Here is a 25,267-nt window from a genome sequence, read left to right as displayed (position 1 = left end):
TTGTTATATACAACTCTATGATGTGGGTTCAGAAATTTCATGGGAAATTTAATGGCATGGAAGGACAAATGAAGGCAAAGTTTTTCATGGAAATTTATCACAAGGAATTTAAAAGATATATGCAAAATTTCAATTGGGTCTTTCAGAAAATGGATGCAAAATTCGTGACGAATTTGTATCGTGTCGCATGCTGAAAATATACATGCAAAATTTAAATCCATTCCCGTACAGAAGAAATGCATGCAAAATTTTAATCCATTCTCGTGCAAAAAAATGCATGCAAATTTAGTAACAGAATTAGCAACTCACAAGAAAAACAAGATTTGTCTATGCTAGTTTATTTGGTTTGGATGCATAATCTTTGCAAAATTTTGCAAAATTTTGAAACTTGCTCGTGACTTTCGAACTGCAGACTCGTCGTCATGCACGATTTTTTTTGTCGCCACGCACACAAAATATAATTTTCCATGTCTGGAAATGATATCTTTTATGAACAAATCCAAATTTCCCAATAGAATACGCAACAATTTCGAAATTTTACTTAAGATAAGTTCTTATCATCGTCATGATCGCGACACGTGACATCTGTCCCGACGGGGCGAACCGGAAGTTTACCGTAGTCGAATTGTACAAAGAAGATCCCAGCTGCCCAGTCAAGATCCGCTTCGATCGGGACTCGCTCGAGTACTCGCCCTCTGAAGCGATCACGGGTCGCATCTTGCTGGACGGAATGGTGGGCGGGGTAGATGTCACAGGTAAGATAAGATAAGGTCAAGTGGGAGGAGCTGGGCTTATCGAGTTTTTTTGTACGGACAGAAATCAAGATAAACGTGCTCGGGACAGGGCGGACGAGTTGGGCGGTGCTGACGGAAAATCAAAAGAAGCAGTTGGACATGGCTCACGCGTCGACGGAGGTGTACATCGACACCAATTTCGTGGTGGACAAGGGTAATTATTAGTTAGTTAATTGTGAGGTCAAAGGTTAACAGTTTTTACGAAATGTACATCAATTTTTATAAAATCCTGAGCAAAATTTTAACGTGGTCAAACTGTGAGAGATACGGGAAAAGTCTTGTCCCATTTTAAAGTTTGAATATGCAAATTTCTGAAATTCCCTGGTCATCAAGGTAAAATCTAGAGTGTTAGGGCCATCTAATAATTAATTAGGGTCAAAGGTCGATATTTTTCAAGAAATGTGTAAATTTTTAAAAAATTCTGATAATATCTACATCTAAATAAGTAATCTCCCAACATTTTATAAAATTTATTTTGGAAAGGAAGTTGCAAAATTTTGGAAAGTCTGATTAGAATAATTTGTAAACATGCAAATGGACGAAGGGTTTCACAGGGTCAAAGGTCATGACATTTTATTTATTTTATTTTATGAGGCACTCCGATTACTAAAGTGGAACCTTACATGACGGCCGAGGTCACTTTTTCCTACACGCTGCCACCCTCCCCACTTCCGTCCACCTTTATCGACGCGTTCGGCTCCATCACGTACGTCATGAAGGTCTCGGCACGAACGACGCAGGATACAGAGCTGACCTGCATGGGAGCCTTCATCGTGAATGGCGAGTATGACCTGAACTCTGACCCCGCTCTGGGTCACAAGGCGGAACTCCATGACCATAAAAGGGTCGTGTCTTGCTGCTGTATCAAAAGAGGGGTGGTGAGTTGAGGGGGACAAATTTTGGGCGAATATGCCCACGTTTTGTTCGGAGTAAAAATTACGGAAATTTTAATTTGGAAAAAATTATGAAATGTGGGCCGAATTTTTAGGAAATCTTGATGCAGATTATTGCAGATACCAGGTGGCCCACTGAAACTGTACGCTAAATAAGACGCTATAGCTTCAACATCTTTTGTGTTACAAATTTCTAGTAAATTTTATTGGAAAGCCAGTTAATTTTTGAGTAGAAACCAATTTTTAGTTATCCAAATTACCGCCCCCTGCGTTAATTCTGCGCTGAAGACGCGGTCTTGAGTACTTGACTCCAGAACGCACTGAATTCGCGAATAGTTTGTACCGTTCGGTGGTCAAAAATTTTTTTTAAGCTTTCACACTTCTACGAGGCTTAGAACATACCTATGTCCCTCACTTTGACCATTTTTCATAATCCGGGAATCTAAATCCAGAAAGTAGGATGACCATTCCAAATAGGAAAAAAGTCCGCAATTTGGTTTTTTAACCACGCTTTGATCATTTTTTGCACTATGAGCTGGTTCTGAGCCTTATTGAGAGGTCTACTTGATTCCATTGAATTGGATCTCACTTAGGGGATGTACCACGGACTCAAAGACATATTTTAAGAAATTTTATCCCACCACCTTCCCCCCATTCTCAACAAAATGTAGAGAAATTACCCCAATTAGCTCCCACCTGCCAAAATCGTCACAAAACCTGGATAATCTGACTTTCTGACCTTTTGTCCATATCGGGGGATGTCTTTGACCAATTTTGCACAGATTAGCTCAACTTGTTTGTTAAAAGATTTTTCCGATGTCAAAATCTCCTCATTTGTAAATAGAATCCTCTTCACTTTTTCTGAGCGTACCGCTTAAAGTTACTCCTGGGTTTCTTTAATCTGGCTTCCCTTTGGGGGATAGTCGGCATGTGGCAAGTACCACATTTCAAAGTCCTAAGTTTAGGGTTCAATTTGAGCACTCATTGGATAATCTGCCTTTACACTGTCAGCTGTAAGGTTGGTTTCCGTTGAAATTTCGTGAAATTCTTCTAATTCCAGGCTTCAGCGCCTTGACGATGGGTGTGGTCCTTATAGGATTTCAAAAAATTCTTCTTCGACTGTACTTACAATGGAACCTTTTTTCAAGCTACACGAGATAAGCTTAGTGACTTATACTAAAAAATCAAGCTAAAAATTAGTAATGACGTGGTACTTATCTTTCCGTTGAATGGGCACTTGGAGGTCAAATATTTGAGGGCAAAGTTCACAGTAGCGGCCTGTTTTATTCTCAAGCGGGCGAGCGGAGGAGTGAAAATTTTCTCCTTCGAGGTCACTCCGCTCCCTTCACTCTCGCGTTTTCGGGTTTGCAGTAGTTTGCACTTTCATTCAATGCACATTGTTTTTGATAAAATTTCACAATCTCGTAAATTGGTGCATACATTCATATAATTTTACATTTACTTTTTAAATCGATCCTACTATCCACCGATCGGTAATAAAAAAGTATCAATTATTTCCCCGCTTTCGCAATCAATAAAATTTACATCATGCACTATACCACCTAATAAAAATAAGACTAAATTCGTAATAATTAACATAAGTGACTATTCAACATAACTATTCATTTATCACCGATTTTCATTTTCTTCGATAAGTATGTAATTGTAAGTTATCTCGTGCAGCTTTACTAGTAAAACTTCAGCAATTAAGAAATGTTCTTCATCTGGGTCTGATTCATCATCATCGAAATTGTATTATTTGGGTGAATGTTTTAGCGACGCACTTATAATTTACTGCACCCATCGTCACTTTTGTAAGGATCGATTTAAAAAGTAAATATAAAATTATATGAATGTATGCACCAATTTACGAGATTGTGAAATTTTATCAAAAACAATGTGCATTGAATGAAAGTGCAAACCCGAAACGCGAGAGTGAAGGGAGCGGAGTGACCTCGAAGGAGAAAATTTTCACTCCTCCGCTCGCCCGCTTGAGAAAAAAAACAGGCCGCTACTCTGAACTTTGCCCTCAAATATTTGACCTCCAAGTGCCCATTCAACGGAAAGATAAGTACCACGTCATTACTAATTTTTAGCTTGATTTTTTAGTATAAGTCACTAAGCTTATCTCGTGTAGCTTGAAAAAAGGTTCCATTGTTAGTCGACCCGGTCCCCGTGAACGTTTTTATAGTCCTTTGGACTAAATTAAAGTGCACGTTCGATTCCTGCCATGCTTTTCAAATTTACTATTTCTCTACCCATTTTTTGAATGAAAAATTTTCGCCTCCTGTGTCCATTCAAAATTTTCCCTGCTGATAGGCTTTGCAAGTAATCCAAAATGGATTTGAGAAACTTATGCAAAATCGCACGGGGAATCCAACGCACTTATCAGATTTTCAATATCTCCAGCGGTTTTAAAGTTAATAGCTAGGTACAGCTACAGTGGGCCCAGTAAGTACAAACCTTTTGAAGATATCTTCTTAAATCAAAGAAATGCCAAACTTCGGCGTAAATTTTTTTTTTTACAAAAATGCGAAATTTGTGACATCCAAATTTTGACAACTTTGTTCTTCCAAATTTTACCCCATGTATCGAAAATGTGTCCTGTTTGTCTGTCTGTCCTGTAAAATTTATAACAATTTGTTCCCATTTTTTACTCGTTTTTGTCATTAAAAAATCCTTTTTTTCCTTGAATTTCCTGAATTTAGATCGAAATCATGGTAAAACTTCCTCAACGTGGCTTCGTCCTCGGTGAACAGGTGAATTTCGTGGCCGAAATAGAGAACAAGTCGACCTCCCGGGTCAAACAGGTTGTCGCCCGGCTCCTTCAGAAAACCCTGTTTCACGCTTCCGGAGAAAACAAGGAGGATTCGAAACCGCTCGTGACCGTGAACGCGGGAAGCGTTGAACGAAAGAGTAAAGAACTTTGGGCGGGATATCTCGACCTTCCGCGCCACCTGCCGCCCACGACGCTTGGCGGGAGCAGTCTGATCGTGCTGAATTATGCGTTGCAGGTAAGAGGGGTCAACTAAGGTCAAGTTTAATTGTAAAAGTAACGCTTTTTTTCTCCAGTTTGAGCTGATCATTTCCGGTTGTACGAGCAATTTGAGGGCTGAGATTCCCATTTCAATCGGAACGGTGGGATTGGCGAAGGGGGGAAGTAGTGAGGATGCAAGTCCGGCCAAATTTGGAAAGGGGGGTGCACCACCAGAACTAGCAAAATAGCTGGGGAGAGAATATTTCAAAATTTTGGATGACTGATTTTTAAATTTTTGAGGGGATAAATGAATAAAAAATTCTTGTTTTGAAAAATCGTAAGGTTTTTATGAGCATATTTAAAATAACGTACTCACAGGAAGTTGACGAGGTGTTAGAAATCAGAAATTTCAAAATTTTACTTTGTTTTTTTTTTATTCAATTTGAAAAAATGGATACAAATTCTTGCTTTATTCGTAGCTTATATGTTTTGTAAAATAGTTCAGACTAGATTTTCTGAGCATAACACAGGTCAAATGTCACGTATTTATGATTTTTGACCTTTAACGGTTTCATAAATTAATTATAACTTTTGTTAATTTAAAAATTGATCTCAGTCTTGTTTGATCGTGTGGAGCATTTTTGAAAAAAATTAAAAATGGGAAATTTACTGAAAATTTCCTAACTATTTTTCTTTGTTAACTATTATCATCTCCATTTCTGGTCTGACTGGATTCCACTTCCTTCCCATTCTTGGCTTGTATCGTCTTCACGCTCGGAGTGGATTGGGCTTGATCACTGCTTTTTGGTTCTCCCACTTCCGGTAGTGGTATCGCATAAATGGATAACCTTTGACCCCATGACATATGATGACCTTTATTCTTCCTCTTGATCTTGACAATGGCATCTAAATAAGTGGGTGGTGGATCTTCTTCTTCGTCTTCAACGGTAACGGCCACGTGACGATTTTCATCCCCAATTTTCTCGACAGTAGGGTAAGATTCATCTGTAGGAAATTAACAATTAGTATAAATTTTTGTACAGAAATTTTTAAAATTATTTTGAAAATTTCCAAACAACTCACACAAATCATAACACGGCGGTTTATCAGAGAAAGAAGCGTGGCGTCCATTACTATTTTCGTCCGAATTTGGACAAATATTGCAATTGGTTCCGTTCGCTAGCATAATTTTGACCAGGTATTTCTGTCTCCAGAAGTAGAGCCAGACCTGAAATGGGAAAAATTAATTAATTACTTTAATTAACTACTTAATTACGTAACCCATTAAGATATTACTTACAAGTAGCGCGATGAGAAGCGGAAGAGCGGCCAACCAGTAGAAAAAGAGGTCCATAAACAGCGTCGGTTCATTCGGCGTGGTCATTTCCTGGGTGAAAAAAATCCCTAAAATTGTCCGTTATTTTCTGCTTCAAATGTTGAAATGAAACTGACTCCTGGTTGAAAAGTGGCTGAGAATGGGACAGCAGAGTTTTATACCGAAATGAGAACAAAGTAGCTTCATAATTTTTCTATATCGTCACGGATTTAGCGTTGATGCAATGAGGTGATCATTAGTCCGTTAAATATTTAGTTAAGCGACCCCATCCAGCAAAAATGTGACGGATTTTCACCGAATTTTGACCTCCATTCCCTCCAGTGACCTGTGTTATAATGAAATTACGAAGGGTGTGACCCCTTTAGACTTACTCGACCCCCTAAAATTGATGCATGCCCCCTCATTATCATATACAATATAACGTGCTGGAGAGGAATATATCAGTATGTATTATTAAATATCTGTCTGAACCAGATTTTAAATATAGCTCGATCTCATCCATGCAAAAAAATCCTATGCATAGCTCGCAGTGCAATTAGTGGTCTAATTAGAATATCAATTCCTTCTCGACTAAAGAACCCATCCCACATTTTTCCAATTTGCATGATAATACGGACGAAAAATACAACTGGTTGCAAGCAGAATTTATTTATGGAGGGAGGATGCACTACAACACACGGGGCTGGTAATAATGGGGGACTGTGCGGAAAGGGTGTGTTCGAGGGGAGCGGTGACGTAGGGTCAAGATTGGTGTGAGACATCCCACCTGCACGACAACCTAGGTAATGATTCCTCTCCTTGTGATCTTCTTGTGCTAATTGTTTGTGAGCTATTTTTAGCTCGTTGATGAGATTACTACGGATGGTCGGTGGTTAGTTGTGTCATTGTTGAGAGCGATAGGAGGGAGGGGGATGGCTCCTTCTGGAAAATGACTGTCTGGGGGCGCCTGTTCTTTTTTTGCAAATATTATTGGCAGTGTGATGATGATGATCTTTATCCGTCACCATAAAACGTGGCGAGGGCATGTCCACTACCAAAAAACGATCAGCGCATCGACCAAAGTGCATCCCGAAACCGAATTGAACTGCGTTAATTATGATTCTAATTTAGTCCACGGTTTATGTAGAGCCAGATGTGGAAAATTTTACGAGTCTAGAGAAAAAAAACAGACAGAGATTATCTTCATTTAGATAGTTTAATACGAAAAAGGCACGTTGTTTAGGGTAGTTAACTAACTGATAAATAAGTAAAATAAGTAGAAAAACTAAATAGTTACGAGTATAATGAACCAGTTAGGTAATAATGGGACTAGTTTTTTGGAGGCTGGAATCCCCGTTAAATTGATGATGTGACGAAATCTTGATCAGTTTCAGATTTGTCTGGAGTAAGCGAGTTTGATTTCAGGGTTGAATTTTTTGGGATTGGTTTTAGTCAATACATTATTTATTAAATCGTCACGTTAAGCTTGATTTGGTCACGTTTTCGTCACTTGAATCGTTATCATGATGAGATTTTTCGGGGTCATCTTCTTGATTTGTGGGGGTGACGATTTCTTCCGTACTCGGCTTCTTCTCTACGACAATCCTGGAAATGTACATGGGTCCAAAGTTGGAGATGATGTTTGGTTCGATAAGGGCACCGAATCTGGTCCGCGACACTCGACAAAATCCCTTCATTTCGAGCGGTTTTATCAGTGTGAGTAAACCGAACATGTCAACGGCCAAGTTTTCCACTTCGGTTTCCCTCAAGGCGTGCATTATAACCTGAAAGAAAAGTAAATGGTGCAAATTAAAATAGGAATTTATGAGTGTCTTTTCATGTGTGACAAGCACGTTTGAAATCAGGGGGTTAAATCAAGTTCTGATTTTAAGCATTTTCTTCGTGAGCAAGAAAAAATACGTGTTTGAAAATACACGTTCTTAAAAAAATCAGGTTTTTAGCATTAATTTATCGGGTGTAAAAAAACACGTGTTCTAAAAAATCCCAATTCTACAATTTTTTATGGACAAACATGTTCAAAAGCATAAAATTTTTTTCACACTAAAAATATTTCAATTTCATTCAAATTTGTTTCCACAAAAATCCCTACTTTCTGAAATAAAATGAGCCAAATTTGCATGCACTTACACCATCGTTTTCGACCGGGCTGAGGGTGCATGTGGAATACACGGTGACGGCGCCGTCTGATTTTTTCATTGTTTTAAGGGCTGAGAGAAGGATGGCTTTTTGGACGTTGACGAGTTCGAGGCGCTCCCGGGTGCGGCTAACTTTGAAAATGTTGTTGTCCTGGATGGCAATGGAGACGCGGTCATTGAGACAAGGAACGTCGGCGAGGACGCGATCATACTTTTTCCCTGTGGGGTAATCTTTCCCATTAAATCTGGTATATGTAACGAGATCAGGGGTCGACGTTCCTGAGAAAAAAATGAGGGGATTTTAGGCTTAGGATTTTCATGAAAAATTTGGGAAGATATTTATGAATTTTTCATGAAAAATTTGGAAGACTTCATACCGTAAAAATTATTATAACAATACATGATAACAGTTTGCAAAAAAAAACTTGGGGATAATTTTGCAATTTTTTCGTTAACCAAGTTTCCGAAATATTTAATATTTAGACAGATTTTTCCCCATGTGAAGAATCATAGACTTATTTTTGATTTATAAGCAAATTTAGATTTGAAATGCATACAAATTTCTGGTGAATGTGCAAAATTTGCGAAGATTTCATTAAATACTTTCCAGATATTTGGTTTGAAAATTATTTCGTACCCGTGAATTCCTCAAATATTTTTTTCACCCTGTTCAACCGGTACGTATCGACGTCATTGCAGGTCAAGGATCCGAGCGACATGGTCATCAGCGCCATAAGCGATTTCGTCCCAGGACCGGAACAGAGATCCAACAAGTCCACGGACGGATTTAGATCTAACGCCAACACGGGAACGATGGAGGCTCCGTTGACGCAAATGTATTCGCGGAGACCTAGTAAATTAATAAATTGGTTAATTTAAAAACGATAATTAATCAATTAATTTCTAAAAAGCTGTATAAATTTCTAGTCTCAATTAATCGTTTTTCTTAAATTATGAGGAGGAAACATGGTCAATAAATTAATTGGCTTAATTATAATCAACCAATTCAAAAATGATTAACCAATAAATTGATTTCTGAAACAACTAAGTTTCTAATTTATCTTTTTTAGCCCGAGTCAGGGCTTATGGAACCGTCATGTCCGTCCGTCTGTCTGTCTGTCCGGCACGATAGAGCCAAAACGGCTGAACCGATTGACTTGAAATTTTTACCATATGCATATTGGACAAAGTTAGGAAACGAGTTCGAAGATGGGCGAAATCGGTCCAGTGGTTGACCGGTGGGGGTCATCGGAGTGGGTGGGGTCTTGTGCACCAAAATTTCAAAATTGTCGTAGAAGGCTAAAATTGGGTACAGTGGTTGCTAATGGCTCCTAATAGATAAAAATGACTCCAAGTTGGAAAAATTTTCATCTTAAGGGACCCTATGGGGTGACCCACACTGATTTTTCAAAATCGTCATAACAAGCTGAAATTTGGTAGAGAGGTTGCTAATGGGTCTTAATAGAAGAATATGACATGAAATTGGTAAAATTCTTATCTGGAGCGACCCTATGGGGTGACCCATACCGATTTTTAGAAATTACTTAAAAAACATTAAATCCGGCACGGTCATACCTAATGGCTTCTCACGAAAGGATATGAAGCTAAAAGTGAGCAAATTTTAACCAGAGTGACCCTCGAGGATGACCCATACCATTTTTTAATTTTAATTTTTTCCATCTGAAATTTGGTACGAAGGCTGCCACTTCTTGATAGCAAATATAGTTTCGGAAGTTAAAAATGGTAATATTATGTCGGTCAATTCTTAGAAAAATTTAGAAACAGCTAGGACTCACGGAGTCAGGGACTCTGTCCCTGACTCGGGCTATATGGAGTCTGCACTGTAGGTTTAATAAATTGTGACCCGACCTGAAGCTGGGTCGCGCCTCGCACTGGGAAATTCTTGACCTGACCCTAGTTCGAAACTGTAGGGGAGAAAGACGGGGGGCCATTTGATGGTCATTTTTCCAGGACGGGCGTATACAAAGGAGTCGTCGTCATCAGGGTCGAGAGCCTTTTGCAAATTTTGTGGTAGGAAACCTGCATAATATTCCGAGTCGAAGGCAAACTCGTCTAACCCTTTGAGTCGGGTGGGTGGGACGAAGGCGGCTGTGCAAAAAATAGAGGTTAGAATTAGAAAAAATTGCATAATTTAGAAAGTTACGATATTTCGCAATTATTTTCTTAGAAAATGAGATAGTTTGATGTTGCATACAGGCAGAACTTTTCTTAATTTTATGAAAAAATTGGTAGAATGATTTTGCCAATTATTAGCAAATTATATGCGCAAATTTAAGACATAAAATAGCTCAAATTTGCAACTAGTTGGCAAAGTGGTGTCAAATATTCTGTAAAGTTGAGAAACTGTTTTACTGTATTTATGAATCGAATGAAATTGAATAATTTTATACCAATTATTTGCAAATTGATTACTTTACGAGATACAAAAGTAAGTGAAACTTGGTGTAATATTTTTGCGAATTGTGCAAAAATAGGAAAAATTTTATGATTTAATATTATTCTGTAAAAACGTGATGCATACATACCTTGACTAGGATGGCTTATCAATCTACTGTCTGTATCGAAGCCGGTCACTCCTCCCCCAGAGGAAGGTAAGCCCGCCGACCCCCACAAAGTTTCCATTCCTTCCCTCTTTTGTCCCATGTTTTGATACAGAACATCCATCTCTTCAGCCTGTTTCGTCACGGCGATAGATTCCAAAGTCTTTTCGAGAGAGTGAATTCGTCCAAGATCTTTTTTGACGTCGATCTAAGGAAAAAAAGAGGTCAAGAGTCGAAATCATTGACTTTCCTGCCTGATCTTTGACCTGTAATGATGTCTATGTGAACAAGATATTTGTGGGCAAGAAATGGTGCACAATTTGCAAAAATAGGAAAAAACTTTGAGGATATTTAATTACAAATTATGTAAATCTTTGCCTCGCTAGAATTTTGCATCAAAAGTTCCAACTTTTCTAGAATTATCGCAGAAATTTATACAAATATTTCGCATTTTATTCTATTTACCTCTTTCTTCTCTTGTGCCAACTGTGACCTTGCCTCGTCCCAGAGGCGGTGCAAATTATAGGCGCCGAGACCTTCCAACCGAGCCATGACTTGGTCCAAATTTCCCGTTAAAGGGTTCGGAATGGCGACATATTTTTGTGGGGAGAGCAAACCGAGGCGCAACTGGGGCCATTTCCTCTTTCCGAAGAATGAGGCGTAAAAGTCGTCAAAATGGGCGAGCGCACGGTCACAAGCTGTCTTTTTTTGGAGGTCTTTGTACTACAATTTAATTTATAATAATTAAATTGACAGGTCATTTAATCCTAATTTAAAATTTAGAAACTGTTGAGCGATGTAAACAATATAAAAAACTGACCAGAACTTTATGGGCGTATCCTCTTTGACCGTGGCGAAATGAGGTGGTCCTTGTTACAATTAAACTCCTAATTGATGACATATTAATTAAGTGGGGAATAAAAATTTGCAAGTTTTCCATGTGCAAATTACTGCAAATCGTATGATGGATGATGAATATACCGGTATGATTTTTCTACCCGCTGATTCTGTCTCAATCGTATGTTTCTTTATGCAAAATGCAGTTTATTTTTGTAATTCAATGTTCCTGAAATAATGTAATTGCGTGGAAATTTTATGAAAAATTGTGCAGTACTTAATTTTCAATATAAAGCTTTATTTATATTTTCAATGTTACAACATATTTTCAAAGTTACAACAATTTTTTGTTGTACATAAATAGATCGGCTTGATTTATGATTGATTAATTAATTTCTTAGGAATTATCACTTCTTAATTAATTAATAATGACTCATGTGGGTTAAATAATGATTATTATTTTTGGCAATCTCAAGGTCGAATTTACATAACATATGTATGTAATTTCTTTGTAAAGCTAAGTATTCACCTATTTTTTTTCGGGCGAAAAAATTCCGGTCGAAATTTTTACCCCGAAATTTTTTGATGGGGAAATCGAGATTGGGGCGAAAAACAAAATATTTTTCCGAATAATTTCAGCCTGAAAAAGTGGCGGTATTCACCTCTAGAAATATTTTATGTACACACGACCTCAGCTCAAAATCCACTAAGATATTTGAATTGTGAATCCACAAATTAAACATTTAATTTAAACAATGGAGTCTGACTCGGACATTGAATTAGTTACTGTGATAACTTGTACAACCCTGGCACTACAGTTGCAACGACGTAAGCGCAAGCAACGTAAAAATTATCATGTGAACCCGTACCTTCAGCTTCGGAGCACTAAAGGACGGTTTTTCAAAGACGTGAGTAATTTAATTTTTGTTATTTGTGATTTAAAATTCAATTTAAAGTTGAATTAAATTGTTTTAATAGTTTGACGACATGAGATCTACTCCACACATTTTTCAAGAGAACTATCACATGTCGCCACAAGTTTTCAATCAATTGCTGAATATTATTCAACACAGGCTGGAACCTAAAGTTTCAACCCGTCCACATCATGCTATAAGTCCACAAGAGAAACTATCAGTAACACTTGAGTAAGCTTATTGAAAATGAATAGGTAACTTATCATACCTTGTATATCTTTCATCGCTTGTTATTTAGATTTTTGGCATCTGGGTCTCTACAGCGTCACGTGGCATCAACATATAGAATCAGTAAACAACGTCTTGGTCCAATCATTGAACAAACTAGTCGTGCCATATTTGAAGAGTTGAAGGCGTCATTTATGAAGGTATTTAGCTTCTACTGTAAATTAAGTGTTGTGAAAAGAAAACCAAACTAGGATTAAAGCTGTTGCTGAACATAATTTTTATATATACAGCCGCCGACCAAACAAGAATGGGTAGAAATTTCAAATGAATACAATGGATTATGGAATTTTCCTAATACAATTGGTGCTATTGATGGAAAGCACGTGGCAATCAAATGTCCAATTAGTGCGGGCAGTGTGTTTTATAATTATAAAGTACATATACTAATTCATAACTCTACAATTTTTTTCACCTTATTAAACATATTTTCTGGATTTCGCAGGGTTATCATAGTATTGTGTTGATGGGGAAAATTGTAATGATTAATGATTGTAAGGAAAATTTAAATTTTAAAATGGAGTAATAATGTATAAATAATTACGTGCGAATAGATAGGGCGTATTTCTCCTGCAACCGGAGTCGATTTCCCGCACGGTGGGTCATCCTCATTATTAGAAGTAGACAGGTTTAAATTCTCGGTCAACTCGACTTCGTCTGATCCTGAATCTGCTTGAGGAGCTTTGTCGTCGTTATTTTCAGTAGCAGTTGATGAAAAGATCATGTTGGACAGCGTGCTAATTATATAAATATTATTACATTTATTTAGCTTCCGACTTCACTTATATGGATTGATATATTTGTTCTGCTCTGCTTACGTCCGACTTGGTTTGGAAAGCACATAGAATTTCATGGATTCCCACAAGTTCCACCCTTCTAGTAATTTTATTTCATCAAAATTAAATTCTGTCTGAGAGGGGTCCTCCTCACTGCCTTTGCCAGATGGGCCCTTTTTTCCTGTTCTTTGATATCGCAGAGCGTCCTGAAGGGAACCCCAGGCGGCTTTGCAACGTTCAGCTGTTAAAGTTATTTAAACCAGTTCAATTAAACAAATTCATTTTGAGCACATAAATAGAGATCAAAGATTCTACCTGATAGATTCATTTCTGCCGCAATCTTCGTCCAAGAAGCTTCTCGAGCATCTCGATTTTTGTAATTGACGTGGGTCAAATCCCAAACTTCTGGAAACTTTTCCACCAGAGCTGCCAATGCCCGTTTTACATCCAATGTAAGTCTTGTAGACTCCGGTCGATCAGCAGTTTTCTTACGCGTAGCTGTCTTACCTGTCATTCTTAATGATTTTATATTCTAACTTCACTAAAGTGTAAAATTTTGCGAAACTAGTAGAAGAAATAGAAATTGCAAAATGCGTAATCTGAATATCCAAGAGAGAAATGATAACAAAATTTGGAATTGGCGCTCCAAATTTCGACCGAAAAAGTTTTTCAGACGAAAACTTTTTCGGCTCACTTCAGCCGAAAAAATCAAATAAATTTCGGTCGATGGAAAAACCCTCCCAAGTTTTCACCCGAAATATTTTCCAAAGTGAATACCGTGAGGCGAAATGGGGGCGAAATTTTTTCACTTTTCACCCGAAAAGTGTGTTTTCACGCGAAAAACATGAGGTGAATACTTAGCTTAAAGAGGAAAAACGTAACAAAAAGTTCAAAACACTAGACTACAAGTCGACAATTTGTAGAAAAAAATAATCATCAATAGCTTAATTAACTAACTAATTAATTAGTAACTAACTGGTAGATAAATAATGAAGTATGTAAATATTGCAAAAACAATTGCAAATTCGAGCAGCACCCAATAATTCGGCACATTCTTGAGTCTTATCGCTTGCATTTGTTGGTTAATTCATCCATTAATTTTACGAAATAGTTTGAAATCTTTGTAGAAAACGTTCCACCCGAACTGTTCGAAATCGAGTTTCGTAAATTGCTTGTATTTTTGCAATCTAGTTAATTTCGTGCCTTTCCAAGCTTTCGTGATTCCACTTCCTCCTTCTTCGTGAGGTCCGTGAAGGACGACTTTCTCTAAAATGAAGGTCTTCTGGCCCTTTGTCAACCAGGATGCGTTTCCCAGTCCGGCATCGGATAAGAGAGAGATCATTTTGTTCTAAAAAACAAAATACAAATATAAATAAAGGTTATACTTTAAAAAAAACTTGAAAAATTTGAGTGCTTGTGTAACGCAGTAAAATCCACCAATTTGCAAAGATTTAAGGAGGGAAAATAAGTTAAAAACCTAAATTTACAAATTACAATTTTGCTAATTTTGCAAAGGTTAAGATAAACAATTTATGAACAGTTTATGTGGTTTACAAATTGGGTTCACTCGGTTGTTTGTAAAATAAAAAAAAACTTCCACTGAAGATTACTACGAAAGGAAAATCAATTCCAAACTTGAAATTTTATACAGCTACAAACATCCAATAACTTCTCACCACTTCCGGGTCAACACTTGACCCATCCCCACTTGCCCCCTCGGCCTCATCACTCCTCTTCCTCTTATTACTCTCTGCACCACCACCGCTCGCCCCCCTTTTCTTCTTCCCCCCCAACAACGGAAATTCCAACTCCCACACGCCCAACCACTCCAATGTCGCAATGTCCAGGAAAGCTTGGACAATTGGGAATGTCACGTAACTGCAAATCTTGACTTTTCTCAGATTCGGAAATATGTAGGGAATTGCGGTCATAAAATCCGACGTCCACGTGCACTTGTCCAGATAAAGTTTCTCCACTGGCGAACTCGTGCTCACTACGTCGCCCGTCCGGGAACAATCTAAGCGCGCCTTCCCCACCGCGATCCGTGCCAATGTGGGTGTCGGTACCCCTTCGGATAGGAGGCCGACGTCCTCGCCAAAATTAAGGGTCTCCTGTCCCATGTCGTCACAGGAAAAAGATGTCAAAGTTTGATTGCACGACCGGATAAAGTTGACGCGATCTTTGATCCCTTTAACTTTGCGGAGGGTGAGCGAAGTCAGCGCTGTGATGGGAATGCGGGAGAGCGTGTCAATGTTGACCTCATCCAGGTAGAGGTGTTTAAGTTCTAGGAGAGAGTCGACATCTTCGCCAATTTTGAGACCTTGCAGGATCTGGTCGGCGGAGTTGATTCTGGAATAGAAAAGAGGGATTATTTTTTTAGGGAAGAAAACTTTCGGAAATTTTGGAAAAGTAAAAATCCCTCTTTACCGACCTGCTTATCTTGAGTGTCCCCGTGTCATGCTCCACCTCCAAGACATTGACTCCATTAACCGATAGATTAACATTGACCCCCGAGTCCCACAATGATGCCAGAGAATTGTGCCCCTTCTTGAAGAAGAGGATACTGCTCTGGATCTGCAACCGGGTTAAGTATTCCTTAAAATTGGTCACCGTTTTCCTCGGGCCGTACAAAAAGTCGATCTGGGCGCGTTGCAGGCGCGGCATGTCGAGCAAGAAGAGTGATTTAGTGTCGAGAACGATCTCAGAGGCGGTGATGACCTCGGTGGACGGAGCGTCGGATGAAATCGCGGAGTACAGGGCGCGCAACGTCTTCTTCTCAGGGTAGGTGCATGTGGTGATGGTGAGTTGGTTGGAAATGTAAGCATCCTCGTCCGGCGTGGTGGCGAGTATAGTGATCGGCTTAGATTTTGGCTTAGAGATTGGTGTGACATTTGATTGAAGAATGGCTGCGTGATCTGGTGGAGTAGGGGGACTTAGGGCAGGCGGAGTGGGGGGACTAATTACGGGTGGAGTGGAGGGATTGACTACGGGTGGAGTGGGGGAATTGACGACGGGCGGAGGTGGATGTGGGCGAGTTGAAGGGCCGGGTTCTTCGTCATCGATGAGGAGTACATTCAGCGGAGCGGGCGCGACATGGCCGGCGATTGTTGGGCGTGGTGATGCAGGTTTAGGACTGCTTTCGAGCTTGATTCGTTTAGAGTCTGGTTCCGAAGGAGGGTGGCGTTCCGATCTAAAAATTTAGGAGAGAGAGTTCAGTTTGAATTTAAAATTTCAAAAACTTGAATATTTGCAAAATTTATGAAAAATTGAATACACGATTTTGCAAAACTAAAAAAACGAAGATAAATAAGTTCAGTAAAACTTGTAGGCAAATTTTGGTAAACAACATTCGTAACGACAAATTCAGACGAAATTTACTAAAATTTGTGTACCTACCTATTTCAAATTTTGCAAGACTAGAAAAAGTTCATTGATTGAATTTCTCGTAATGCAAAATGTGACTAACTCAAATCAAGAAATTGACAAATTTTTAAAAGTCTCATGCATTTTGAAAAGTGAAAACCAAAATTTGACCAAAAATATTTTTTTTGTTTTTACATTAAGCAAAAAATTCGACTAACCCCTCTTGATTTCGATTACTTAATTCCCCTGTTAACGTTTCATTGCTCGAACTGCTAGATTCTGTCAGGCTACTGCGAGAACCGCGCCCCCCACCGCCGCCGCCGCCACCACTGTCATCATTGCCCCTGACGGCAGACAAGTTGTCCCGGGTGCTGCTCCCGGCTCGCAAAATGGTCGAATACGGGGTCGGGTCGGGTCGCTGGTCGATCGGAATTTCCGCCGAGAGACATAAATATCTAGACAAATGGGAGAATTTTTTTAACATTGTGTCAGAAATTTCTGTAACTTTATAACTTTACACGATTAATAATTATTGAGACAATTCACTCAGTTCTTTACATTGTTAAATTCGGTAAATTCTGTAGACTTGCAAAATTTTACAAATATTTCTGAGCAAAATTAGCGTACACATTTTTTAACACTTTATTCAGATCAAGAGTGTCTCTTACAAAGTTACCAAGGCCTGCGTGAATTGCCTCGGTACAACACGAATGTTTGTAAAGTTTGACAATTTATTAACTCAGGCTAAAATGTTATCTAATTTTACAAGTTCACAAAACTTGGCGTGAGTATCAACTTTACCTCACGAGTCGGGTGACATCCTGGGGTGGCAGGATTAGATCGATGTAAACCTCGTTTAAAAAGTAATCGCTCTTCATGATTGGAAATCGGACGAGGTGAAGAGCTCGGCCCAACCTGGATCGGATTTCGTCCCCGTCACCACCCTCGTTTTTTATCGGAGGGCCCACAGGACTTATTTGGTGACGTGCCCAACTACATGAAAGACATTAATTGAAATTAATGAACTATAATTAATTATCGCCTAATTGTGATTTTATGCGCAACGCGTGCGTCAGAATTAATGTAAATACGTGTAGGTTTTGCCACATTTATCGCAAAATTGCCTATTTTTCTCACAAAAATGCAGTAAAATCTTGGTTCATCCTGGATGAACCAAGATTTTAATGAACTGGATGACTGGATGAATCATCCAGTAATTTTAAAAATTACAGGATAAACCAGATTTTGATAAAACCAAATCTAACTCCACATACCATTTCGCCGCTTCGTAAACTACATTCTCCTCTGCGATGAGATCATCACTGGCAAAAATTACACATAACCCATCCAAACTTAAAGCCCTGATAGAATCCGATTTCAAAATTGTGGTCGCATTTCTGAAATTAAAAAAAATATATAAAAATGTAGGAAGTTCTGGGTTATTTACCAGCATTAGTAGTAAAATTTCAAAAACAAGCCAATTACAGTTCGATATGTCGGAGAGCACTTTGCCTGAGTCGGTCATCGCCCAAAGCGATGGCGTGGTCAAGGATGACGGTGGCAGTAAAGTTGCTGAGATCCCTGCGTAACGAGGCCCTCGTTCGGGTCGCGACTTCGATCAGGTCGAATTTCACGGCTGCTTCCAAGAGTTTTATCCTCGTCTCCATTGACCAGTTTCGATCTTCTTTCCATTCACGGTGGTAAATGTACTGAAATTAAACAATAATAATAATTACTTAATGATAATTACCAATTAAATTATGCGAAATGTTTTAAGGTATGTAAATTTCAAAATTAACACGGAAAATCAGGATTTCAAATGGAATAAGATTTGCATAGATAAATTTTGAACAGAAATGGATTCCACTTTTGAGGAAAAGATAAATGATGAACAAAAAACGTTGCAATGTTTAAAAATTGATGCAATTTAAGAAAAGTCGAATAAATTTTGTATAATCGACAAAATTTTGAAATAAGCCAAAATTAGGATAGAAATAGTTCAAAAATTCGAAATTTCCTACCCGCAATATAATCCCGAACGCTTCTGGATCCACCTCGCTCAACGGGATGGTCAAGTGGAGTCCTCTCCGTGTGAGCGGAGGTGGCTGTATCTCGGCGACCGTGGCGGCGAAGAGGTCATCGAATTTGGCCGAGATGGGAGCGAGGAAGCACGTGTGCGCCGAAATGGGGGTGGCCTCCGACCCCACGAGAAAGGTAACGTCCTTCCTCGAACTTTCTCCATCTTGTTCCAACGCATGTTTAATGAGATCGACAAGCGGGAGGGATTTCCAGTTGAGGGGATGTCCTAAATAAAATTAAGATATTTGTAAACAAAATTGGGCTCATTTTCGAACAAATCTATGAACAAATCTATGAATTCATGAATCTATAGATTCATGGATGAATTATATATTGAAGAGAGTTTGGAAATGGTTAAAATTTTTTGGGGATTTACATTATAAACTAGAGAGAGACAGAGCTTCGAAAAGATTAAAATTTCAGGTTGAATTTTTAGCCCGAGTCAGGGCTTATGGAACCGTCATGTCCGTCCGTCTGTCTGTCTGTCCGGCACGATAGAGCCAAAACGGCTGAACCGATTGACTTGAAATTTTTACCATATGCATATTGGACAAAGTTAGGAAACGAGTTCGAAGATGGGCGAAATCGGTCCAGTGGTTGACCGGTGGGGGTCATCGGAGTGGGTGGGGTCTTATGCACCAAAATTTCAAAATTGTTGTAGAGAGCTGAAATTTGGTACAGAGGTTGCTAATGGCTCCTAATAGAAAAAAATAACTTCAGGTTGGAAAAATTTTCATCATGAGTGACCCTATGGGGTGACCCATACCGATTTTTCAAAACCATCATATCGAACTGAAATTTGGTGGAGAGGTTGCTTATGGGTCTTAATAAAAGAATATGATATGATATTGGTAAAATTTTTATCTGGAACGCCCCTATGGGGTGACCCATACCGATTTTTAGAAATTGTTTTAAAAAGATGAAATCCGGCACAATGATACTTAATGACTGCTAATTAAAGAATATGAAGTTAAAAGTGAACAAAGTGCAACCAGACCAAAGTGACCAGAGTGCAATCAGTATGGGGTGACCCATACTGATTTTTAAAAATCGTTATATCGAGCTGAAATTTGATTTGGAGGCTGAATAGCACATACATACAGCTTAGAACTTCAGGTTGTTAAAGAAGCTACTGGTCATGGTGGTCAAGGCACATGATTTGTAACTAATTCAAAAATTTGGTACCAAATAATAGAAACTATCTAACAAACTTTTAACCATCCACAACACGGAAGATGATGATATTATGTCGGTCAGTTCGGAAAAGAATTTAGAAGCGGGCTCTGACTTATTGAGTCAGGGACTATGTCCCTGACTCGGGCTATATGGAGTCTGCACTGTAGGTTTTATGAATTGTGGTGGAATTTTAATGAATTTGGATGGATTTTTTTTCGACTCTTACCTGGCGCCGGTTGAGTGGCAGTCTCATCGTCATCTTCAGAGGAGGAATTGTTGTCGTCATCTTCTTCTTCTGAAGAAGACGGGTCATCGTCAGGGTCATCGTCTGGATTATCATCAGGGTCATCGTCAGGGTCATGGCCTGATCGAGAAAAAATAGGAGGTGGTCGTCGAGGGAGCATTTCATAGAATCCATTTCCCATCGGTCTATTTGTACTGAGACGACGAGGGGGAGGATGAACTGGAAGTTGTTGTGGAATTGTTGCCGGGCTGGGATTTTCGCTCGGCATGGCCACGTCAATTTCCATGTCATTACTCTCGCCCGGCGGCGGGGTTACTATCGGATTTGTGGAGCTTTGAACCTGACCATGGTCGATTTCCATATCTTGAACAGCACTGGGAGTGACTTGATCTTGATTTGTTGAGACTTGGTCCAAGGTCACCGATTGTTCTTGACCTTGCCCCGGAGTGCTGGGGGAGGACGATGTAAAGTCAAAGGGAGACCGTGTCGCTGTAGCAGACTCGGAAGTAACAATGGAAATTGTGCTGGGACGATTTGATAAAGGTTGCTCTTCGTGACTGAAATTGGCGTCATTTCCGGTCGGTGGATTGGGAGGAATCGGAGCGAGTCGCTCCTCATCTCTATTTCCGGTGGGTGGGTGGGGAGGATTCGGAGGGGGTCGCTCTCCATCCCCTCTATTTCCAGTCGGTAGGTGGTGAGGATTTGGTGGAGGTCGCTTCTGATCTTTTCTATTTCCTGTCGGTTCAACTTTTACGGGAGGGACGGAAAGGGGACGACTAGAAATTGTTGGCGGTGGGGAGTTGTCATCATCGTCGTCAAGCGTGATAACGACTATTTTACGTTTTGGCGGGACTGGCGAGTTATCCACGATCGTGACGACTTCCGGCGAGACTGAACGATGCGATTCTAGTGGGTCAGGGGAGGGACTCCGATTATTTGAAATTCGCATGTCCAAATTTTGACCACGTGGCGGTGCATGTGATGAAACTGGATTTTGACCACGTGACGGTGATGCAACTGGAGGTGCTGGAGGCGATTCCTCCTGTTGAGAACTTGACCCCGCTTGATCTCCCTGCCTTTGTGATGGTACTCTTGTTGAAATTCTAAAAATCTGCCCGATAATGGGACTCGTCTCTGTCGCATTCAAATTCAATTTTTTCACCGTTTCCGTTTCCGTTGTAATAATTCTATGTGGAAATGTGGTCGATATACGTAGCGGTGGAAGTGGTGGTTGCTCCGTTGACCCTTGACCTTCCCCTCGAGCTGTTTGTTGACTAGATTCAACTCGTCGGAAGGGTTGAAACCTTATAATTTGGTGAAGACGACTCCGGCCGACGCCAGCTTGGTCAGTTTCAGCGCGTATCGTCAGACGAGGAGGATTTGAACTCATCGTGGCTGCGGAAGCGGGAGAAGAAGCAGACGGCGCGGCTTGTGAATTGGTGGGCACGGTCGTCATCCTGCTAATTAGTGCTTGCGCGAGTTGTTGCTCAGTAAATGATTCTGTTAATTGTCTTCGCAAACGAGAGTTTTCCGGATGATCGAGACTTCCCCATTTCGCTATAGCTAGATTTATCCTGTTGGTGATCGCCCTTTGAATCTCTGGTGCCCCAGGGGATGAAGGAGCATTGTTGCTATCGGTAGTACTACAGTTTGAACTTGTCGTCGCCCTATTTGTGGCTCCTGTCGTCGAATTTGTGCGCGTCGCAGTGGAGGCTTTCCCACTACTTAAGAGCTGACGTCCATTAATATTCGGTGGGCTTAACAACGTTGTACCTTCTCCGGTCTGACGAGGAATGGGCGGCGATCTTGGTCTCGTTGGAGATGGAGAACGAGAAGATTTTGGCGGTGGCGAATTCGCCTCATGAGTATGTCTGATAGCTGGCGGTGGCGAATTTGCTTCACAACTACGTCTTCCTTTTGGTGGGGGCGAATTTGCTTCACGAGTATGTCGAACAGCTGGCGGTGGCGAATTTGCTGAATGTGTAGATTGATTCAAGTTTGGCGGCGGCGAATTCGCCTTACGACTACGTCTTGCTTTTGGTGGGGGTGAATTTGCTTCACAACTACGTCTTCCTTTTGGTGGGGGCGAATTTGCTTCACGGGTATGTCGAACAGCTGGCGGTGGCGAATTTGCTGAATGTGTAGATTGATTCAAGTTTGGCGGCGGCGAATTCGCCTTACGACTACGTCTTGCTTTTGGTGGGGGTGAATTTGCTTCACAACTACGTCTTCCTTTTGGTGGGGGCGAATTTGCTTCACGGGTATGTCGAACAACTGCTGGCGGTGGAGAATTCGCTTTATGTGTAGACTGATTAAAGTTTGGCGGTGGCGAATTCTCCTCATGACTACATCTTGCTTTTGGTGGGGGAGAATTTGCTTCACGGGTATGTCGAACAACCGCTGGAGTAGGAGGAGCAACGTTTAGATCGGGAAAAATCTGGACAACGCGAGCCAATGCCAAGGCGTTTCTTTGTCCAGATGTCGTCGCTGGTGGAAGAGGACCGTGGGAAGTTAAATGCGGCCTCGCCCTTCGAGCAACATTTCCTCGCGGTGGGGGTGAAGAAGGCTCTCTTTTTACAACAGGAAAAAGGGACGGCGGCCGATACGGTAATGATCTCTGTCTCCTCGCCACGTTGAATCCGACCCCGTTGGGGTTTCTTGGAGAGGAAGGAGACGTTTGAGAATAAGAAGACGATACTACGGCACGTGGCTGATTATGATATCTTCTCACTGTTCTGATCTTTTCTGCTGAAATTCGGGGCTGCGAAGGACCTTAGTACAAAAAAATCTGAGTTAAATTAGAATTAAATTATTCTAATAAAATTAACATTTGCGAAAAAAGGCAAAATATGTACTAAATAGATGAAAAATGTGAATCATTTGCTACCAAATTATTTAGTTTCGTTTAGTTTAGTTTATTCAAATTTTTTACAGCGATATCATGAAATACATACTGACAAAATTTAAATATTTCTTCAAAAAATAGCTGAAATACTGACATTTTTCCAAAAGCGTGGAAATTTAGAAGGATTTAATATTGAAAATGTTTTGAAATTAGTAAGTAAATATCCGCCCCATGCTAATTAATTAATGGTTAAGTTTATCATCCCTCGTAAAATACCTGCTGTATTTGTGTCTGCTGATCCCTTTGACCCTCCGCCTTGCCAATGCATCACTAAATCATCCACCAATTTGGCATTCTTCTGTTTGTACTCCAATGCTTCGCCATAGCGCGCGACATCCTCAGCCTCCCGCAGCCAGACATTCATCATGGCGACAAATCTCATGTAAACGGGTCGCCCGAAGGGATGTGCCCTGGTGAAGATGAGGTTCTCAAGATGAGCGGCGCGAGCAAGGCGCTGTTCTGCAGAGGTCGGAGTCAGGCCACTTTGCGATGACTCGCCCGTTAGGAGGGCATCCTCGCTGAAAATTAGAGAATTTTTCAGAATTTTGACATATTTTTTAGTAAACTTATATAATGTGGTTTTCCTTTGTCGCAATTGTTCTTTAAAATTAATCTAACATCGATCAAAATTTTGTACACTATTTAGTGAACAAGTGGAGATTTGGCGAAGTTTGGTGGATTTGTAATGCAGACATTTGTAAACTGTAATTTATAGTAAATTTGTATAATCTAGCTTTCCGGAAAGTTTGTAAACTTGCAAAAATGTGGTAATTTTACGAAATTTATCGGATATCTGAGTGCAGTGAATTTATGTAAAAAAAATTGTAAAATTCACTCGTATGTTAGTGAACCGTGTATCGTAAGATTAGGGAATTTTTCTATTTATAAGTTTCTGGAAGTGTAAATTCACGTAATTTACAGAATCAAATGACAAATATTGAAATATTACCCGAATGAATAATTCCTATTTAAAATTATAATTGAATACTTACATCGTTTTTGTCGCCGCCGTTCGCCATGACCTCGTCTCGTCGGCGGTACACCCCTCAAAACTCATTTCGATCACTTACAGTACTAATTCAATGTCTGGCTTGATAAGCTTTCTTGCTTATCATGGCAGGAGGTGGGAGATAAACAAACGTAGATTTTAAGATTATTTGTTTACTAAAATAATCTCAATTGAATCCAAATTTCTGCTGATATTTCCACATCCACTTGTTGATTAACTTGCAAGGTAACGATTTTGTGCTACCGAGAACCATTAGGATAATTAAATTTTAATTAATTATTTAATTTTCACGAAAATTACTAATTCTTGTTGAATCTTCGGTGGGACTGAGAAAGTTCGAGTACGACTTTTCATATTCACTCGACTCGCGCAAAACGTTGTGGAGCAAAAAGAAACGAAAACTTGTATGTAAATTTTGAACTTGCCGTCCTACGCATGTATTAACGTGGCATTGTATCACGTGGTTTTTTGTTTGAATTGTTGTGTCTCAACTTTCCCTTCCTCCATGTATTCAAATGGCGATTTTGAAAAATGTTCACCGCCTTTCGTTTTTAACAATATGAAGATATTAATGCACCTAAAAATCGGTAATTTTTAGGCTTACATAGTTAGGAGATAAAAATTTTGATTTTTAGCCCGAGTCAGGGCTTATGGAACCGTCATGTCCGTCCGTCTGTCTGTCTGTCCGGCACGATAGAGCCAAAACGGCTGAACCGATTGACTTGAAATTTTTACCATATGCATATTGGACAAAGTTAGGAAACGAGTTCGAAGATGGGCGAAATCGGTCCAGTGGTTGACCGGTGGGGGTCATCGGAGTGGGTGGGGTCTTATGCACCAAAATTTCAAAATTGTTGTAGAGAGCTGAAATTTGGTACAGAGGTTGCTAATGGCTCCTAATAGAAAAAAATAACTTCAGGTTGGAAAAATTTTCATCATGAGTGACCCTATGGGGTGACCCATACCGATTTTTCAAAACCATC

At 39.8% G+C, this 25,267-nt stretch overlaps 3 protein-coding genes across 4 annotated transcripts; 1 reads left to right on the top strand and 2 right to left on the bottom strand.

Annotated features, from left to right (window-relative positions):
* Positions 1-525: 525 nt before the first annotated feature.
* On the top strand, positions 526-4,991 carry LOC110858832 (arrestin domain-containing protein 17). The gene is made up of 5 exons (XM_035858917.1): positions 526-755; positions 817-948; positions 1,389-1,672; positions 4,396-4,701; positions 4,760-4,991. The coding sequence occupies exons 1-5, from the start codon at positions 566-568 to the stop codon at positions 4,910-4,912; spliced, it is 1,065 nt and encodes a 354-aa protein (XP_035714810.1). The 5' UTR covers positions 526-565; the 3' UTR covers positions 4,913-4,991.
* Positions 4,992-7,175: 2,184 nt separating this feature from the next.
* LOC110858716 lies at positions 7,176-11,708 on the bottom strand. The gene is made up of 7 exons (XM_022107572.2): positions 11,517-11,708; positions 11,162-11,419; positions 10,682-10,904; positions 10,005-10,244; positions 8,773-8,985; positions 8,128-8,414; positions 7,176-7,763 (listed from the first exon to the last, which is right to left on the bottom strand). The coding sequence occupies exons 1-7, from the start codon at positions 11,634-11,636 to the stop codon at positions 7,455-7,457; spliced, it is 1,650 nt and encodes a 549-aa protein (XP_021963264.1). The 5' UTR covers positions 11,637-11,708; the 3' UTR covers positions 7,176-7,454.
* Positions 11,709-11,896: 188 nt separating this feature from the next.
* LOC110858683 lies at positions 11,897-24,673 on the bottom strand. Of its 2 annotated transcripts, XM_035858869.1 has the most exons (13): positions 24,268-24,672; positions 23,492-23,793; positions 20,353-23,142; positions 18,893-19,176; positions 18,357-18,580; positions 18,146-18,268; positions 17,673-17,864; positions 17,090-17,326; positions 15,940-16,698; positions 15,185-15,857; positions 13,824-14,856; positions 13,551-13,749; positions 12,470-13,469 (listed from the first exon to the last, which is right to left on the bottom strand). In XM_035858869.1, the coding sequence occupies exons 1-11, from the start codon at positions 24,330-24,332 to the stop codon at positions 14,596-14,598; spliced, it is 5,910 nt and encodes a 1,969-aa protein (XP_035714762.1). In that variant the 5' UTR covers positions 24,333-24,672; the 3' UTR covers positions 12,470-13,469; positions 13,551-13,749; positions 13,824-14,595. The 2 variants fall into 2 exon arrangements, with proteins under 2 accessions (XP_021963225.1, XP_035714762.1); XM_022107533.2 differs by lacking the exons at positions 12,470-13,469; positions 13,551-13,749 and adding an exon at positions 11,897-11,965 and having other exon boundaries at positions 14,485-14,856; positions 24,268-24,673.
* Between the last annotated feature and the right edge of the window lie 594 nt (positions 24,674-25,267).

This window comes from Folsomia candida, unplaced genomic scaffold (assembly GCF_002217175.1).
Source record: "Folsomia candida strain VU population unplaced genomic scaffold, ASM221717v1 Fcan01_Sc022, whole genome shotgun sequence".
Lineage (NCBI taxonomy): Eukaryota > Metazoa > Arthropoda > Collembola > Entomobryomorpha > Isotomidae > Folsomia > Folsomia candida.
The sequence above is the reverse complement of the archived record's forward strand: the minus strand, read 5'-3'. Positions and strand labels throughout refer to the sequence as shown.

What these genes read in the sequence shown, in the direction of transcription:
- LOC110858832 (XM_035858917.1), top strand. Translation starts at nt 566, where the DNA reads ATGATCGCGACACGTGACATCTGTCCCGACGGGGCGAACCGGAAGTTT. An exon ending in GGGCGGGGTAGATGTCACAG is followed by an intron (nt 756 to 816) that starts GTAAGATAAGAT and finishes TTGTACGGACAG; the next exon opens with AAATCAAGATAAACGTGCTC. An exon ending in TGCTGAATTATGCGTTGCAG is followed by an intron (nt 4,702 to 4,759) that starts GTAAGAGGGGTC and finishes TTTTTTCTCCAG; the next exon opens with TTTGAGCTGATCATTTCCGG.
- LOC110858716 (XM_022107572.2), bottom strand. Translation starts at nt 11,636, where the DNA reads ATGGAAAACTTGCAAATTTTTATTCCCCACTTAATTAATATGTCATCA. An exon ending in TGGCACAAGAGAAGAAAGAG is followed by an intron (nt 10,905 to 11,161) that starts GTAAATAGAATA and finishes TTTTTTCCTTAG; the next exon opens with ATCGACGTCAAAAAAGATCT. An exon ending in GCCCGGTCGAAAACGATGGT is followed by an intron (nt 7,764 to 8,127) that starts GTAAGTGCATGC and finishes CTTTTCTTTCAG; the next exon opens with GTTATAATGCACGCCTTGAG.
- LOC110858683 (XM_022107533.2), bottom strand. Translation starts at nt 24,332, where the DNA reads ATGAGTTTTGAGGGGTGTACCGCCGACGAGACGAGGTCATGGCGAACG. An exon ending in CGTTCGGGATTATATTGCGG is followed by an intron (nt 18,581 to 18,892) that starts GTAGGAAATTTC and finishes GTTTAATTTCAG; the next exon opens with TACATTTACCACCGTGAATG. An exon ending in AGTAATCGAAATCAAGAGGG is followed by an intron (nt 16,699 to 17,089) that starts GTTAGTCGAATT and finishes CTAAATTTTTAG; the next exon opens with ATCGGAACGCCACCCTCCTT.